This window comes from Rhincodon typus, chromosome 22 (genome assembly GCF_021869965.1).
Source record: "Rhincodon typus isolate 14 chromosome 22, sRhiTyp1.1, whole genome shotgun sequence".
Classification (NCBI taxonomy): Eukaryota; Metazoa; Chordata; class Chondrichthyes; order Orectolobiformes; family Rhincodontidae; genus Rhincodon; species Rhincodon typus.
Genome location: NC_063353.1, coordinates 5,189,820 through 5,204,643, shown reverse-complemented (window position 1 = coordinate 5,204,643; position 14,824 = coordinate 5,189,820). Strand labels below are relative to the sequence as shown.

Here is a 14,824-nt window from a genome sequence, read left to right as displayed (position 1 = left end):
TATCCTCAACAATGCAGAGCTATGCACATCAAGCGGAAGACAACACTGAAACAAATGCATCCATCTTCAGCCAGAAGTGCCAAGAGCGTGCCACTTCCTGAGTTCCCCAGCCTCATAGGTGCCAGTCATCAGCCAATGCTACTCAGCATGTGACCAAAAACTGAAGTCTATGGGCCCTGATGACATTCTGGCAAAAGTACTGAAGTCTTGTGCTCCAGAACTAGCCACACCCAAGCCAAGCTGTTCCAGTTTAGCTACAACTCTGATGGGTATATGCCAATGCAGAACAAATACAGCCTGGCCAATTACCAGCCAAACTGTGGAAAGGAGTCATGGACAATATCAACTACACTTGCTCAGTTTGAATCTGCTCGCCAACACTCAGCTTCGATTATGCTAGTGCTACTTGGCTACTGACCCGATTATGGTGCAAGCACGGGCAAAAAGAGCAGAATCCCAGAACTGACAGGAGTGAGACTGCCCCAAGTACTTAAAATAGCATTTGACAAAGTATGACATCAAGGAATCGGAGTGAAACGAGTGTCAAATGGTATTTGAGTGGGATAGCTCTCTGCTGAGCAGCAAGTAACAGCCAACCATTCCACAAAGTGGCAGGCAGTGATTTTTTAAAAATTCACTCCTGGGGCATGGCCATTGTGGGCAGGGCCAGCACTTATTGCCTGTCCCTAGTTACCCAAGGTGGTGGAGGTGGTGGTAAGTCGCATTTTTGGGCTGCTGCAGTCCACAGGCTGTAGGGGGTTGACCCACAATGCCATTAGGAAAGATCTCCAGTATTTTGACTTAGTGACAGTGAAGGAACGGTGATACTTTCCAAGTCAGGACAATGAACGGTTTGGAGCTGATGTTCCCATCTGCTGCTCTTGTCCTTCTACACAGGAGTCGTCGTAGGTTTGGAAAATGCTGCCTTAGGATCTTTAATGAATTTCTGTATCCAAGTACAGCCACCACTCCATGACAGTCGTGTACATTCCAACAGCTGTATCACCCACCAATGTCACAAGGAGGGAGGATGACCATTGACCACAGAAGGTCAGAATTTTGCAGTAAATAGTTCACTTGTCTCACCAAATACTAGTCCATCTACAAAAGTGCAAATCAAGAGTGTGATGGAATGTTCTCCCACTAGCCTGAACAGATGCTGTTCTAACACTCAGTTCAACATCATCCAGGACAAAAGCAGCCCATTTGATTAGCACCCCATCCACCCCCTTCACCGACTCTCACTGTGCAGTCTACAAATCACTGCAGTAATTCACCCAGGCTCCTCAACAGCATCTAACAAACCTGCATCCTCCACCATGAAGATGAACACGTATGTGAACACCATCTGCAAGTTTCCCCTCCAAGAAGTGTCCAAAGTTGGAACCACAATTATTCCTGCACTGTTGCTGGATCAAAATCTCACACCCACCGGTGGTATGGAAAGGGGTTCTATCCACATCTTATAAACTGCAGGGGTACAAAGCAGGACTTACCACAACTTCAAGGTGAGTCAGTGATGACCAATAAACATTGGCCTAACTAACACCACCAACATCCATGAATGGATCAGGCAGTTTTTTTTTTTCCACCTTAGAATTGGAAAAGCTTAAAATTAAAGCTAAATGCTAGTACAACCCAAAAGTAAGAACAAACTTTTACTTACTGCGTCTTTTCTGCAGCATGTGCTGGATCAAATAACTTGACTGGTAAACAGTTAATCTCAACACTACTGAGTTTTCTCTGCGCAACAGCTGAGCCCTGTCTTTCTTCATAAGCCAAGAGTTCCTGGGTTTAAAAAAAATAAATTTATTGTACTTTTTAATGTAAAGACAGCTGCTGAAACTAGACAGATTTATAGTTTGTCAAACATGTTGGATGCAGTCTTATGGGTGTTCAGTATTAAAAAGGCTTCTTGATGCTGGTATTGCTAGCCTCCAATATTTCACACAGATTGTGCAGTGAGCAATGAAAAAAAATGCATCTACTCACCTCATAGTCATTACCATCATTTACACTTTCATCTAAATACACAGAAGTATGCTGATGCCGGTTGTGTCTTCTGGGTCTCCTGCTTCTACCTAAACATTGGGGAGGAAAAAAATAGATTTAGTTGTTTAGCAATAATGCAGCTTTTAAAATAATCTAAAATATTTTACTTTCAAGTCACTTTGGTTGTGTTAAAAGCCTCAGCTTGAAGGTCAGGACAGAACACTCTGGTCAAACTGCACCTTGACTAATGGTGTCAAAATGTGTGCAACAATACACAAAGGCAGAGGAATTTGCAACAAGTTTGAGGACAACTGAAATTTTTGAAAAAAGGTTACGAATGGGTGAGGTTGGGGCAGGAGGAGAAACACAACATTAACATAAGTCAGGATTCGGCCAAGGTAGCACTGGGAACAGCTAGTTGAAAAATGTACTGCAAGACTTTGCGTGTGTGTGCGTGCGTGCGGTGGGGTGGGGGGAGAAGGTGCGCAGCACTGTAGAATCTAAATGAAATGGGGAGGGTACAGGTCCAACAATGTTCCTTTTTTGGGAGAATCCTGGATGTTTGGGAATATTCAGGACTCGATAAAAAGAGGAAGAGAAAGAGAGGTTTTTAGCAAGTGCAAAAAGAGTTAATCTAAAGAGGCCCTAATGGAGTGTAGACCATATGTGCACACATGTGCCTGTCAGGTGGGGAAGGCAGGTGTAGGAGAGAAAGAGGAGTTTACAAAGGCCACTAGGGGAGTGTGTACACATGTTTTTTTTTGAAAAAAAAAAAGGGAGAATGAAAAGCACTAGCAAGCAAATTTAAAAAGGAGAATCCCACGAATGCTTTTGGAGTATATGTAGAAATACAGTGCAAGGGGGAAGAAAAAAGGGAAAGGATCAGAGGACTTCCCAGCTTCTCCTCATATTACCTGGCCGCCCCCCCACCCCAGCTTGTGAGCCCTCTTCCCTCAGGGGTTTACCTCTCCCTGGACTGAACCCCATTGCAAAAGCGCATACGTCATTATGTAGCATTTCATGCATGACGAGTTGAGTGCTCCCAAATTAGCACACGAGCGCTTGTCTGCAGTTACAGGTTCAGCAAACACTGTCTTTATTAAAGTGTAAATCAAGCCATGGATAAGATCCATGATTTTCTATTACCATTTCAAACAACTTCTGTCACCTAAGCATATTGATATGCATCAGTACACACTTACCACTTGTCTCATTGAAAAATCTTTGCAGATCATCAAGAACAGGGTCAATTCGCTCAGGACTCAACATTCCATTTTGGTGCCGAAACTCAGTACATCCAGGCTTCCCACAATATCCAATGTCTGAAGAAGCTAATAAACCCGCATACTCTGAACATCCAGGCAATCCACAAAATTCATGGGAATTTTCCATTGTCTGTAAAAGAATAACATTTTGTTTCTGCACTTTCAAAATGAAAAGACCATTTCCTTACTGAACTTTCCAGACATATAGGCAGAAGATGCCATTTGCTCAGCGCTGGGTGATATTCACCTCAGATGTAGGCAAGAAAGCTTGGTTATACAAATAGTAACTTAAAAGTATGCAGATCAGTAAACTTTTCACACAGTCAGGAAGAAGAGATCATCCGAGTGAGAGATTGTCCAAGGTAGAGAGTTTGGAGGCAGAGTGGTAATTCAGTTCAGAGGGAAGAGAGTGTTTTGCATGCTTTTTTGGCTCAGTTTCTAAGACCACCCCCCCAAAAAAAAACAGGATAAATTGAAGCCCAGGATCAGGGCCCACCATAAAGTGACAAGTCATTGGTCAATGATAGCTACTAATTTGACGATTGTAGGCTACTTTCAGATTGAAGGTAAACAGGAGAAATATTTGCAGACTACTAATTAAAGGCCAGTCTGAAACTTAAAATTTAAATATTAAAAAAGTTAAGTAAAAGATACCCTGGGTCAGGCAATGTGTTGTAGCTGCGTAATTGAGCACTGATGGGCCTATTGTAATTCGTAGTGACCACATCTGTAGTAAATATCCATAATCAGGGTTAGAGTACATAGAATCCCTACAGTGTGGAAGCAGGCTATTTGGCCTAACAAGTCCACACCCACCCTTTGAAGAGCATTCCACCCAGACCCATCCCCACAACCCTGCACGTCACATGGCTAACACACCTAACCTACACATCCCTGAATACTATGGGTAATTTAGCATGGCCAATCCACCTAACTTGCACATCTTTGGACTGTGAGAAAACTGGGCCACCTGGTGGAAACCCACACAGACAGACAGTCACCCAAGGGTGGAATTGAACCCAGGTCCCTGGCGCTGAAGCAGCTGTGCAAATCACTAAGCCACCGTGCCACCATAGAAAGTTTATTTCTGACAATCTGATAAAATGTCTGTTGCTCAATATCCCTTTCGCACCGATAGAAATTCTTAATTTCTAAAACCACATTCATCTGTTTCAGTATTTTTGATAGTTGATAGAGGGATCCCAGGAAGTAGTGCTAAAGGGACCTCAGCCCTCAAGCTGGTCTAACAGATTGTAGATTCTTGTACCCTCTGGATGAGAGCAGGAACTGTATGGAGGAATGAGCAAATTGACCATAGCATCATACCTCAGAGTCATTCAGGGGGAGGTGGTGGGCATGCAGAAAAGAGAAAATAGGAAAGAGAAATGTAGCTGTAATCAGGGAAAGCACAGGTAGTGGATTAGACACTCTACTGTGGCCAGAATAGAGAGAGTCCTGAAGGCTGTGTTGCCTTAGTGCCTAGGTTCAGGATTTCTCATCTGTTCGGACAGGAATTTGGAGTGGGAGGGACAAGATTCATGTAGGTACCATGATATAGGTTTTATATATAAAAAAATGTTTCTGCTGAGGGAATAAGCAGCTAGGGGTTAATTTAAAAAGTAAAACTTAAAAAAAAAAAGCAATATCATCTCTGGATTACTATGGAGCCAAGAATAAATTAGCACAGGGTCAACAAGATTAAACAGATAAACGTGGGACTCAAAGCTTGCTGTAGGAGAAACAAGTCATGGGACATTGGTACCAATATGTGGAAGGAGAGAGCTGTTCTGATGGGAAAGGCTCCACCTGAATCATGTTGGGACCAGAGTACTGACCAATTGTTAACTAGGGCTATAGATCAGGCTTTAATTTTAAATAGTGGCCAGGGGGTTTAATTACATGGAGACAGTATGGAAAGAGATCAGGAATCTAACTTCAGGCACAGCAGTAGACGAGGGGACAGTCAATGCAGGACTGAGAGAGTGTTGTACTTAAATGCTCACAGTAAATAAAATAAAGCTTATAGCACAGATTGAAATGGGCAATTATGTTGTGGGTATCACAGACATGGCTGCAAGAGGATCAGGGCAGGGGAGAAAAAGATACCCAAGGGTATGCATCCTATCAAAAACAGAACAGCAAATGGGCAGGGGAGTGGGATTGCCTTGTTCGCAAATGAAATAAAGTTAATAGCACAGAGGGATATAGAAAGTCAGAAGGTATAGAATTGGTGTGGGTACAGTTGAGGAACCATGAAAAAAAAACAAGGACTGGGTTAGGAGTTGTGTATAGGCCTCCTAGCAGTATCAGGTTGTGGGGATGATGATGAAATCAGGAGCTGAAAAAGGCTTCTAAGAAAGGCATTATTACAATAATCATGGGGGACTTCAATATGCAGGTGGACTGGGAAAAATCAGGTTGGTAGTGGATCTTAAAAAAGGAATTCATGTAATGTCTACAGGATTGCTCCCAAAAAAAGCATGTGATAAAGTCTACTAGGGAACAGGCAATTCTGGATCTGGTTACATCTAATGAGGCAGACTTGATTAAGGAGTGGAAAGCAAAAAGGAACTCCAAGGTGACAGTGACCCTCATGACAGAATTCACCCTGCCGTTTGAGGGGGGACCATGGTTGTCAAAGTCAGGGACAGCAATAAGAGCAGAAAAGAAAAACCAGGCAATGTGGTGAAGATTAGTGACAAGCTAGAGGATTGGGAAACCTTTTAAAAACCAGAGGATAACTTAAAGCAATATAGGTTGGGGGAAAAGAAGTGGTGGTGTCAGAATAAGCAAGCTATTAATAAGAAGATCGCAAGTTTTTTTGAAAAAATATCTATAAAAAGGTAAGATTATATGCACCCTAACCCTCATTGTGGATTACTTACTACAGATATGGTTACTACGAAGTACAAACGAAGCCCATCAGCGCTCAATTATGCAGTTATTACATCACCTGACACAGGATCTCTCAAAAATTAAATATTAAAAAAATTAATAAGTTTTGTACTGGCCTTTAATTAGAAGTCTGCAAATATTTCTCCTGTTTACCTTCAATCTGGAAGTAGCCAATAATCAAATTAGTAGCTATTGTTGGTAAGACTTTAGAATCCATTATTAATAAAGGACAAGACTGCAGAGGACTTGGAACTGTATTGTAAAAGAGGGCTGATCAAGTACAGTTTCACGAGGTCACGTTTGACAAACATTAGAATTTGAGGTGGTAACATGCAAATTAGACAAAAGGAGAACCAGTGGACATGATCTGTTTGGATAACCAGAAAGCTTCTCACAAGGTGCTGCACAGGGAGCTACTAAATAAAAGATAGAACCCATGGTGTTGGGGGCAAAGTACTAGCACGGATAGAGGATTTGTCAACTGGCAGAAGGAACAGAGCAGGAACACCGATTGCTGCGGAAAGGTATGGAGGCCCAATCATTGTGTCATTAAAACACAAGTAGATTCTTAATAGTAAGGGGATTGAGGATTACAGGTAGAAAATAGGAGAATGGAGTTGAGAAACATATCAGCCATGATCAAATGGCAGAGCAACCTGATGGACTGAGTGGTTTAATTCTGCTCCTGTGTCTGTGGTCTTATGCTGGAAATCTAAAAGCAAGAATGCTGGAGAAACTCAATGGGTCTACCAACTAAATGGTCATACTGGGCATGAAATGTTAACTCTGTTCTGTCTACAAAGAACAAGACTCTATTAATATGTACCTTACAGTACACATAAGGATGCCACATTTATCTCTTACTCAGGACTATCTAGCAAAATGTTGTCTAATTGCAGAATCATATTGCAATATTTGGAATCATGGGGTGGTTTTGCACCTCAAGATAATTGGTTGTTGACAAACAAGGTGAAGGGGAATGCTGTTTGATGCAAACTTCTCGTCTTTGGGAAGTACAGTCTACATAACTGGCATCACGAGTACTGTGGAATTTCAGGGCCAATGATTACCCAAAGACTCATGGCACCAGTTTTAATTCAAAATGGGCGACAGCCATAGCACATTCATCTCTCGGGGCAGTGCCTTGAGCAAAGCCAGCCTACATGGTTTTAAATTTAAATAAAGCATGGCTGTTACCTGTCATTAATGGGGGCATTTCTTATGGCATCACTTAGAGTCCACTTGTCAACTAAACAGCAGTCATCTAATGCAGGGCAAATGATTTTTCCCCTTGAATTAGTATTCAAGAATTGCCTTGATGAGCGCAAGACATAGGATTTGCCAAAATTTTCCAGCAATATTAAAACTGGGTTAGCTGATGCAGAATGGCTGTAGGAGCCAGAATTAAACACGCACTGTCTGAAGAATAATGAATTGGACTCAACCAGTTCTTCACATTAACCTAAGACAGACAAAAGGTGTCTTTTACTTACTGAGGTAGTTCTTGTATTTTCAGAGTGTTGCTGAGCTTCTCTGTCAAACTGCGCCTGCCAAAACAGATAGCTTAACTCAAATCAGAACAAAAGCAGAAAGGCTCTTGTGGTACAGTGGTTGTGCCCCTATCTCTGAAACAAGTCCCACCTGCCACAGTTATAGATTGGAGTTGAAGTTGGTTAGAAAATATCTAGAACAAAAACAAAAAAAAAAAAAGCAGATAACTTCAGGAGCACAGGCCGACAGATGTGGAGAATTAATTTTAAAGGAACAAAAGAATGAAGTTGTGTTTAGGGCATCGGTTGCTTAGTTACAAAGCAAATGGAACAATTTCACAGCAGTGAAAATGCTGGATTAAATACAGAGGTCAAAAAAAAAGTTCACAGCTACAGGACAGGAACAGAGCCAAACCAAATAGACAGCTCAAGAACTGCACAGGCAACAGAAACTGAATGCTTCTATATGCTTTGTATAATTTTGTTCCAAACATTACTACACAAGTTTTAAAGTGACGAGGAACAAATGCTATTTATATTTTTAGTGACACCACAGAGCGAACTGCTTTATGCCATTGGGTTATGGTGACTCAATGGGTTTAGCACCATATTATGGATTTTTTCACTTTCACTGTGGTTTGGGAATTACATTCTGCAATTTTAGAATTCTGCCAAAACCATCAATTGAAGAGCTGATATTCTTGGAACACTGGAGATCTGATATCTATTTCTAAAGAAATGCAAAGAAATTAGAAACCTAGAAATCTTAGGCTAGATAGGCCAGGGTGTTTTTCCATTGGAGCATAGAAGGTCAAAGGATGACCATTGAGGTTTATAAAATCATGAGGCGCATTGGTAAAGTGAATAGCAAAAAGTCTTTTTCGTAGGGTTGGGGGGAGGTCAAAACTAGAGGGCATAATTCTAAGGAGAGAGAGGAGAAAGACTTTTTAAAAAAAGAAAAAAATGCCCTGAGGGGCAACTTTTTCCACACGGGGTGGTTCATATGTGGAATGAACTGCCAGAGAGAAAGTGGTAGATGCAGGTACGGTTACAACATTTAAACAGGTACATAAATAGGAAGTGTTGAGAGGGATATGGGCCAAACAGGACAAGTTTAGTTTGGGAATCCTAGTCAGCGTGGACAAACTGGACTGAAGAGTCTGTTTCTGTGCAATATGACTGACTCCAAGTAGCTATTCACATACCTGAAGCTGTCTAGCAAATGCTTCATCCTCTTCAAGTTGTGCAAAACGAACAAACCTATCAGTTGAGTCATCATCGTCATCAACCACAATTATCGGTGGCTCCCATTTCCACTGCTCTCTTGAGGGCACTTAAAAACAATTAATATTAACAGATGGAAACATAACAGTAACTACACCTTCAACTTTAAGGAACTCGTCCAGGACAGAGTTATTAGAAGTGCAGTGAACTATAACTAAGCCAAATGAAATCTCAAAATGACTGGGGGCAATGCTGTGTAGTGATACCACTTACTCAATTTTCATTCACTAAGTGACATAACAATTCTAATTGCAGTACTGTATTGCAATCATTATAGTAGCAGGTGAACACCATAGACATGAATACATATTCCATGATTGGGACTGTTAACCTGGTTCAATCATGGAGTTCTGGCAAACAGGAGTATCAGGGGGTTCTGTTCAGAGCTGGCTCTGAGCAAGTTGGACCAGTGTCAAGTAATATGCAGGTGTTAAATAAAGCATGTCGTGGTGATGGGATACCAGCCTTTGGAGTTATTTCACTGACATGGTTATTCTGTGCAACTCGTGACTCCAATTTATTAGCTTCATTAGATACTGCTAGTAAGACAGGTGGCATTCTAACTGGAGGCTGGAAGAACACAGCAGGCCAGGCAGCATCTGGAGAAAAGTGGCAGTCAACATTTTAGTCCTGAAGGGCAATACCCGAAATATTGACTGCTCCTTCCCTCCAGATGTTGCCTGGCCTGCTGTGTTCTTCCAGTCTCCTGTTTGTCTACCTTGGATTCCAGCAACTGCAGTTTATTTGTCTCTAAAGGTGGTATTCTACCTTCTTAAATCAAGCTTGGAGAATTCAGTGTCTGTCTGCAGCATTTTTAAAACAGCCAAATTATTAGGTTTACAAGGTCCCAATTAATGTAAGGCACATCAGGAAAGTGCTAAATTAGAGTCACATAGCATGGAAACAGACCTTTCGGTTCAACTAGTCCATGCCAAACATGTTCCCAAACCAAACTACTAACCCATATGTCAGCTTACTTACAACTTGAAGGCTCTTAGGACACAGTGGTAGTCTATGAGCCAGAGGTGGGTATATAACACCTAGAGGGGTTGATTAAAAATTACCTACTCACAATGTGGCTCCATTAACAGCAATTGACAGAATGCAACTTAGACCCCTATATTAGATTTTGGGTGCACACTTTTGCCCATTAAGACTTTTATAATCTTGGTCTGGATGAACTGACACCACACATCTGTATCATGGGAGACTATAGTTCTAAGGAGGCACTCCACAACTTTCACAACGCTGGTTCCAAATCACAAACAATGGTCCCCCAAAATAAGTATTCATTAATATTTATTGCAGTAGTGCTGCAATAATGGAGAGGGGAAAAAAAAGAGTTACAAGAATATGGAGGTAGAAAGAGAACAAAACCTAACATGGGCTGGTCAACTGAAGTTTGACAAGAAAACCCAATGGATAGGGATCCAAGGCAGACAACACAGTATTTAAAAAAGGTACAGATCAGTCATTATTTTACTAACTGATAGAATAGATTGGAGACAATAGCCTGCTGTTGTTCAGGTTGTGCATAGTTTAAGTTTAGTCCCTTACGTTATTGTAATGCCACTCGAGATTAATTACTGCAACTCCATCACTTTCATTCATCTCTTTGGTTACTCTCCTGAATCTGAATTCCTTAAAATGTTTTCCACTATTTATGTGCCAATCTTTTAGTCTATTTAACTATTCAATATTAAACAACCTTCTGTCAAACTAGATTAATTAGGTGGATAAAGGCTTGCTTTTGACTAAACCACAATCAAATTCCATATTACATATAATTACTGCCACAAACATCACCCCTCACTTTTAATTAAAAAGATCAATTTACCCAGCTTCATTTCACAATGCCAGATCCAATATACCTTCATCCAGTTTAGTTTTCCCAGATGGATTAATCCCTTTGACCAGTCACCAGATGATCCAACTGGAATTTTTCATTTTAAAAGGAAATAAGTGTTGAATTCTGTCACAATGTTAAAATAGATTCTATAAAAATCAAATGGAATTAAAGAGTTGCTTAAACAGATTAGAGACATGGAGAGAATAGGGAAGTGGGATTAGACTAGTTGGCTCAGAAATCCTGGCACAGATTTGATGGATTGAATGGTCTTGTGTTTCTATACAGAAACAAATCAACGTTCTTCCGCATTGAACTACGCTAAAAGATAAACTTAACCTGAACCTGTATGCCAAGTCACTGAATTAAATAAACTGATACGGCATGAGGCAAGCCGTTAAACTTCCATATCTCAAAAAGACAGAGGAACCTACCTATTGTTTCATTGTCATCATCATCCAGGAGATCAGTCCAGTCACTTGCACCATTTGCTAAAATAGTCAGTGCTGAGCCTGGAGAAGAAGCTGCAGAGCTCAAAGCAGAGGCAACTGCAAATCCACCTGCACATAATTCAAAGGCAGGGGACACTTGTGCTGAAAGTATACTTCGACTTTCTTTCAAATGTGGATTGCATACTGGAGAACTTCTTGAGGTGGAACTGCTGGCAACAGAAAAACTCTCCGAACTTGATTTTGCCCTTTTCATTGCTGGAGAAGAGCGAGAGCTGGAGACAGCTGAAGGGGAATGACAACGCGAAACCACACAGCAGTTTGTTTTAACAGTAGAAGCACTGGAATCTCTTGACTTAGACAGTAGTTTTGACTCCCCAGGAGATTTTCTTGATGGCAAGTATCTTGTGGTAGCAACAGCTTTTGCAGTGCTTGCTCTTGCTGAATTTGAACTTGAGAAAGGTCTATTTTCCTTTGGTCGTACAGGACTCTTCAGCAACGAGCAGGAAGAATACGTTTTGCTATCTTCAGCAAGTAGTCTTTTGGTACGTTTCTCAGGTGTCTGTGTTGCAGTACTATTTGTCATTACAAGGCACCTCTTTGGTGGACAGGTATTGTTCTGTGCTACCTAGAACAGAATGCCAAAGTTCAACAAATAAAGCATTTATATAATTAATTACCTTCATGCAGAAGCATCCAGCAATATGGCAGCCTTGCTTCCTTTGTTCAACATAGGAATAATTGAATAAAACTCCAAAGCCAAAAAAGCCAGTTCTTCCACAAACTCGAAGCAGTAAATGTTTACAGAACCCGTCCTGAAAACTAATACTCAATACATTGCAGTTTTAGAGAAAAAGGCTGCATTTACAACAAAACATACAGTCAGTACAGCTTGCAAGTCTTTCCTCTTAGCCAGGAGAGCTGGATTCAGGTCACACCTGCTCAAGAGATGTCTAACAACATCTCCGAACAGGTTAATTAAAAAAAATTTATTTTTGCAAGTCTTTTGTTCCTAATCCATTTGTTTTGTACATCTCACTCTGGATAGAGCAATTTGTACAAGAAAAAGAAAGCAATACTGAAGCTGCTGGAGATCTGAAATAAAAAAAGTGTTGGAGAAAGTCAGCAGTTCTGGCAGCGTCTGTGGAGAGGGAAACAGTTAACATTAAGTCCAAATGACATCTTCAGAAAACCATTTTGCAGAATCACTTCAACTGTACAGGGGAAAACACCAATTCTATTAATTATTTAGCTTCTATGGCAAAGGAGTGCCATCTAGTGTGGAAGTCGAGACCTGATGTATCAAATTCAACGATGGGAAATATCAAAATCTAAATAGATGGATGGATGGATGGTGGCACTATAGAAAGAGGAAAATATGGCCCCCATCTCTCACAATGGAATTAATCCAGTACTTCACCCCACCCTTCAGCTATCTTAAACTACAGTAACAAAAGGCAATATTTGTCCAACTGGGCTCTGCAATAGTGAGCAGTACACAAGAGGTGCAGTCAAGGACAGCTTTTGCAGAGTTGGGACCCAAAAAAAAAATGCAGTTGCCACACATCCAGTAGTTAGAACTGAATTTCTTCTTGAGCATGGCAGGAAGACCCGAATTTACCAAAGCTATTGGTGGGTACCAGGGAAGAGCAAGCACACGAGATGTGTTATATGCATTTACCCCACATGCCTCAATTACACCATGCAGTTACAGTCCACAAGCTAATCACTACACAAACATACTTTTCCTGAAATTCCTACAGGAACTGTGCTTTTTTTTTTAAATTTATGGCACCTGGTTTTGAGTTCCCCTGCCTGGTGTTATTGGAGAATCAAGACCTCCATCAGAAATTAGTCTCTTCTCCACATGGAGATGCCCCAGCCTGTTCAATTTAACCTCAGTTCTGTTATTCTAGAAAGTAGTTTTCCCATCTTGGCCAGTATCTCTACACACTTTAGAAAATAAGAAAGGAGGTTTAACTGGAGAGAACTGTGGGTCTAACCAAGGTATGATACATCTTTTGAATTCTATCCCACTTGAAATGACTTCTGCTTTACTTGCATTTATGTCCCAAGACATTTTCCTATCAAATTGCATGTCATATTTACATTGAGGTCTGAGATCTAGTTAGATCATGCATTACACAATGTCTACTGCTTTCCTGGATTTTTCAGTTCTTCATTAACTACACAATTTGATATTGCCCACAAGACTAAAATTGGCATTCTGGACTTTAACCTAAGATAGTTTCAATTAAAGGTGACATAGTGTCAGCCTTTACCCTGGTGAAACCTCACCTCTCACCTTTCAGCATTCAAAAGAAAGAATCACCACAAACACATCAGTTTACAAAACTGACTAAACCAAAATAGGTCTCCATTCTTCTGTAGGTACTGGAAGCAGTCACCCTTACCCTGTCTGGCCAATGTAAATCTAGTGCCGCATTGCGAGTTGATGTTAATTAACAGATTCAGAGCACAGTAGTAGTCAATACTGCATTGCTCATGTCATCCACAAAAACTTTGATCTTTTCATATGAGACTGACATCTTGATGAATTTAGAGAACAATTTCTGATGGTCCAATGCCTTATCATAAGGTTGTTTCAAGATTACTATTTAATACTTGGGATACATTTGGCACTTCGTGTCTGCACTATACATGCCATAGTTCCAGTTTCCAAAGTATTTTCCTTTAATGCTGGTTTTATGTCTTGAACAAACCTCCTGATGTTACTAAGGACTGGAGATGAAAGATGAACTGAATTAATACTCAGGCCCATCAGTTTTGCTTTCAATTTCCATCCTTCTCCCACCTTCACCTGGTCCATCCCTAACTCTTTCCTGGACTTCAATGTTGCATTTCTGATATTCACTATAAGCCAACCAACTCCCAAATTACTACACTCACTCACCACTTCCTGCAAGGAAGCCATTTCATTCTCCCAATTTCCTTGTTGCACCTGTTCTAATGATGCCACCTTTCACCAGGATGCCTCCAACAGCTCCTATCCCTCCCTCAGAGGTTCCCACCCTCAACCTGCTGTGGTTGACAGTGCCTTCAGCTGTGCTCCAAACCAGAATGCAAAGAGGAATGGAATAAAAAATCCAAAATGGTGTGGGAGGTACAGACTGAAACGCAACTAAATAAATTTAAAAACAGTAATTCAAAAATAAAAGCAAAATAAAGATACTGCTAAACAGCATGCTAGAAATACTCAGCAGATCCAGCAACATCTGTAGAGTTCAAGTCTAATCTCCAACTGCAGAGGCTTCTGGCAACAAATACAACTTCAAGTTTGACAGTCCATTACAAAAGCCAACTAAACATTAAGACCTATTTCTACAGAGAACAAAAAATGGCCATCAGTCATAAGTGGAATCCTTTGCAACTGTGACAAAGATACAATACCCATCCTTTACTTACCTGCAACATTGACAGTTGATCATACTATCCCCCACCATCATCCAACCTGATGGGGCAACAATTATCTGGTCCCATTATTTAAACCACAGCTAAACATCTTAGCAACAGGATCTCTACTTCATTCCTGGTGCTCCCAGGATGGTCCTTTCACTTACTTGCTATCCCTCAGCAACATCC

General features: G+C 40.9%; 1 protein-coding gene across 5 annotated transcripts in view; it reads right to left on the bottom strand.

The window, feature by feature from the left end:
• LOC109931500 overlaps window positions 1-14,824 on the bottom strand; it is a 38,179-nt gene that overhangs the window by 9,261 nt on the left and 14,094 nt on the right. For all 5 annotated transcript variants that reach the window (XM_048610280.1, XM_048610277.1, XM_048610276.1 and 2 more), the window contains 6 exons: window positions 11,207-11,849; window positions 8,848-8,975; window positions 7,646-7,699; window positions 3,195-3,387; window positions 1,993-2,081; window positions 1,667-1,788 (listed from right to left, as the gene is read on the bottom strand). In XM_048610280.1, coding sequence (XP_048466237.1) covers window positions 1,667-1,788; window positions 1,993-2,081; window positions 3,195-3,387; window positions 7,646-7,699; window positions 8,848-8,975; window positions 11,207-11,807 — 1,187 coding nt within the window. In that variant the 5' untranslated portion in view covers window positions 11,808-11,849. The remainder of the gene's footprint in view (window positions 1-1,666; window positions 1,789-1,992; window positions 2,082-3,194; window positions 3,388-7,645; window positions 7,700-8,847; window positions 8,976-11,206; window positions 11,850-14,824) is intronic.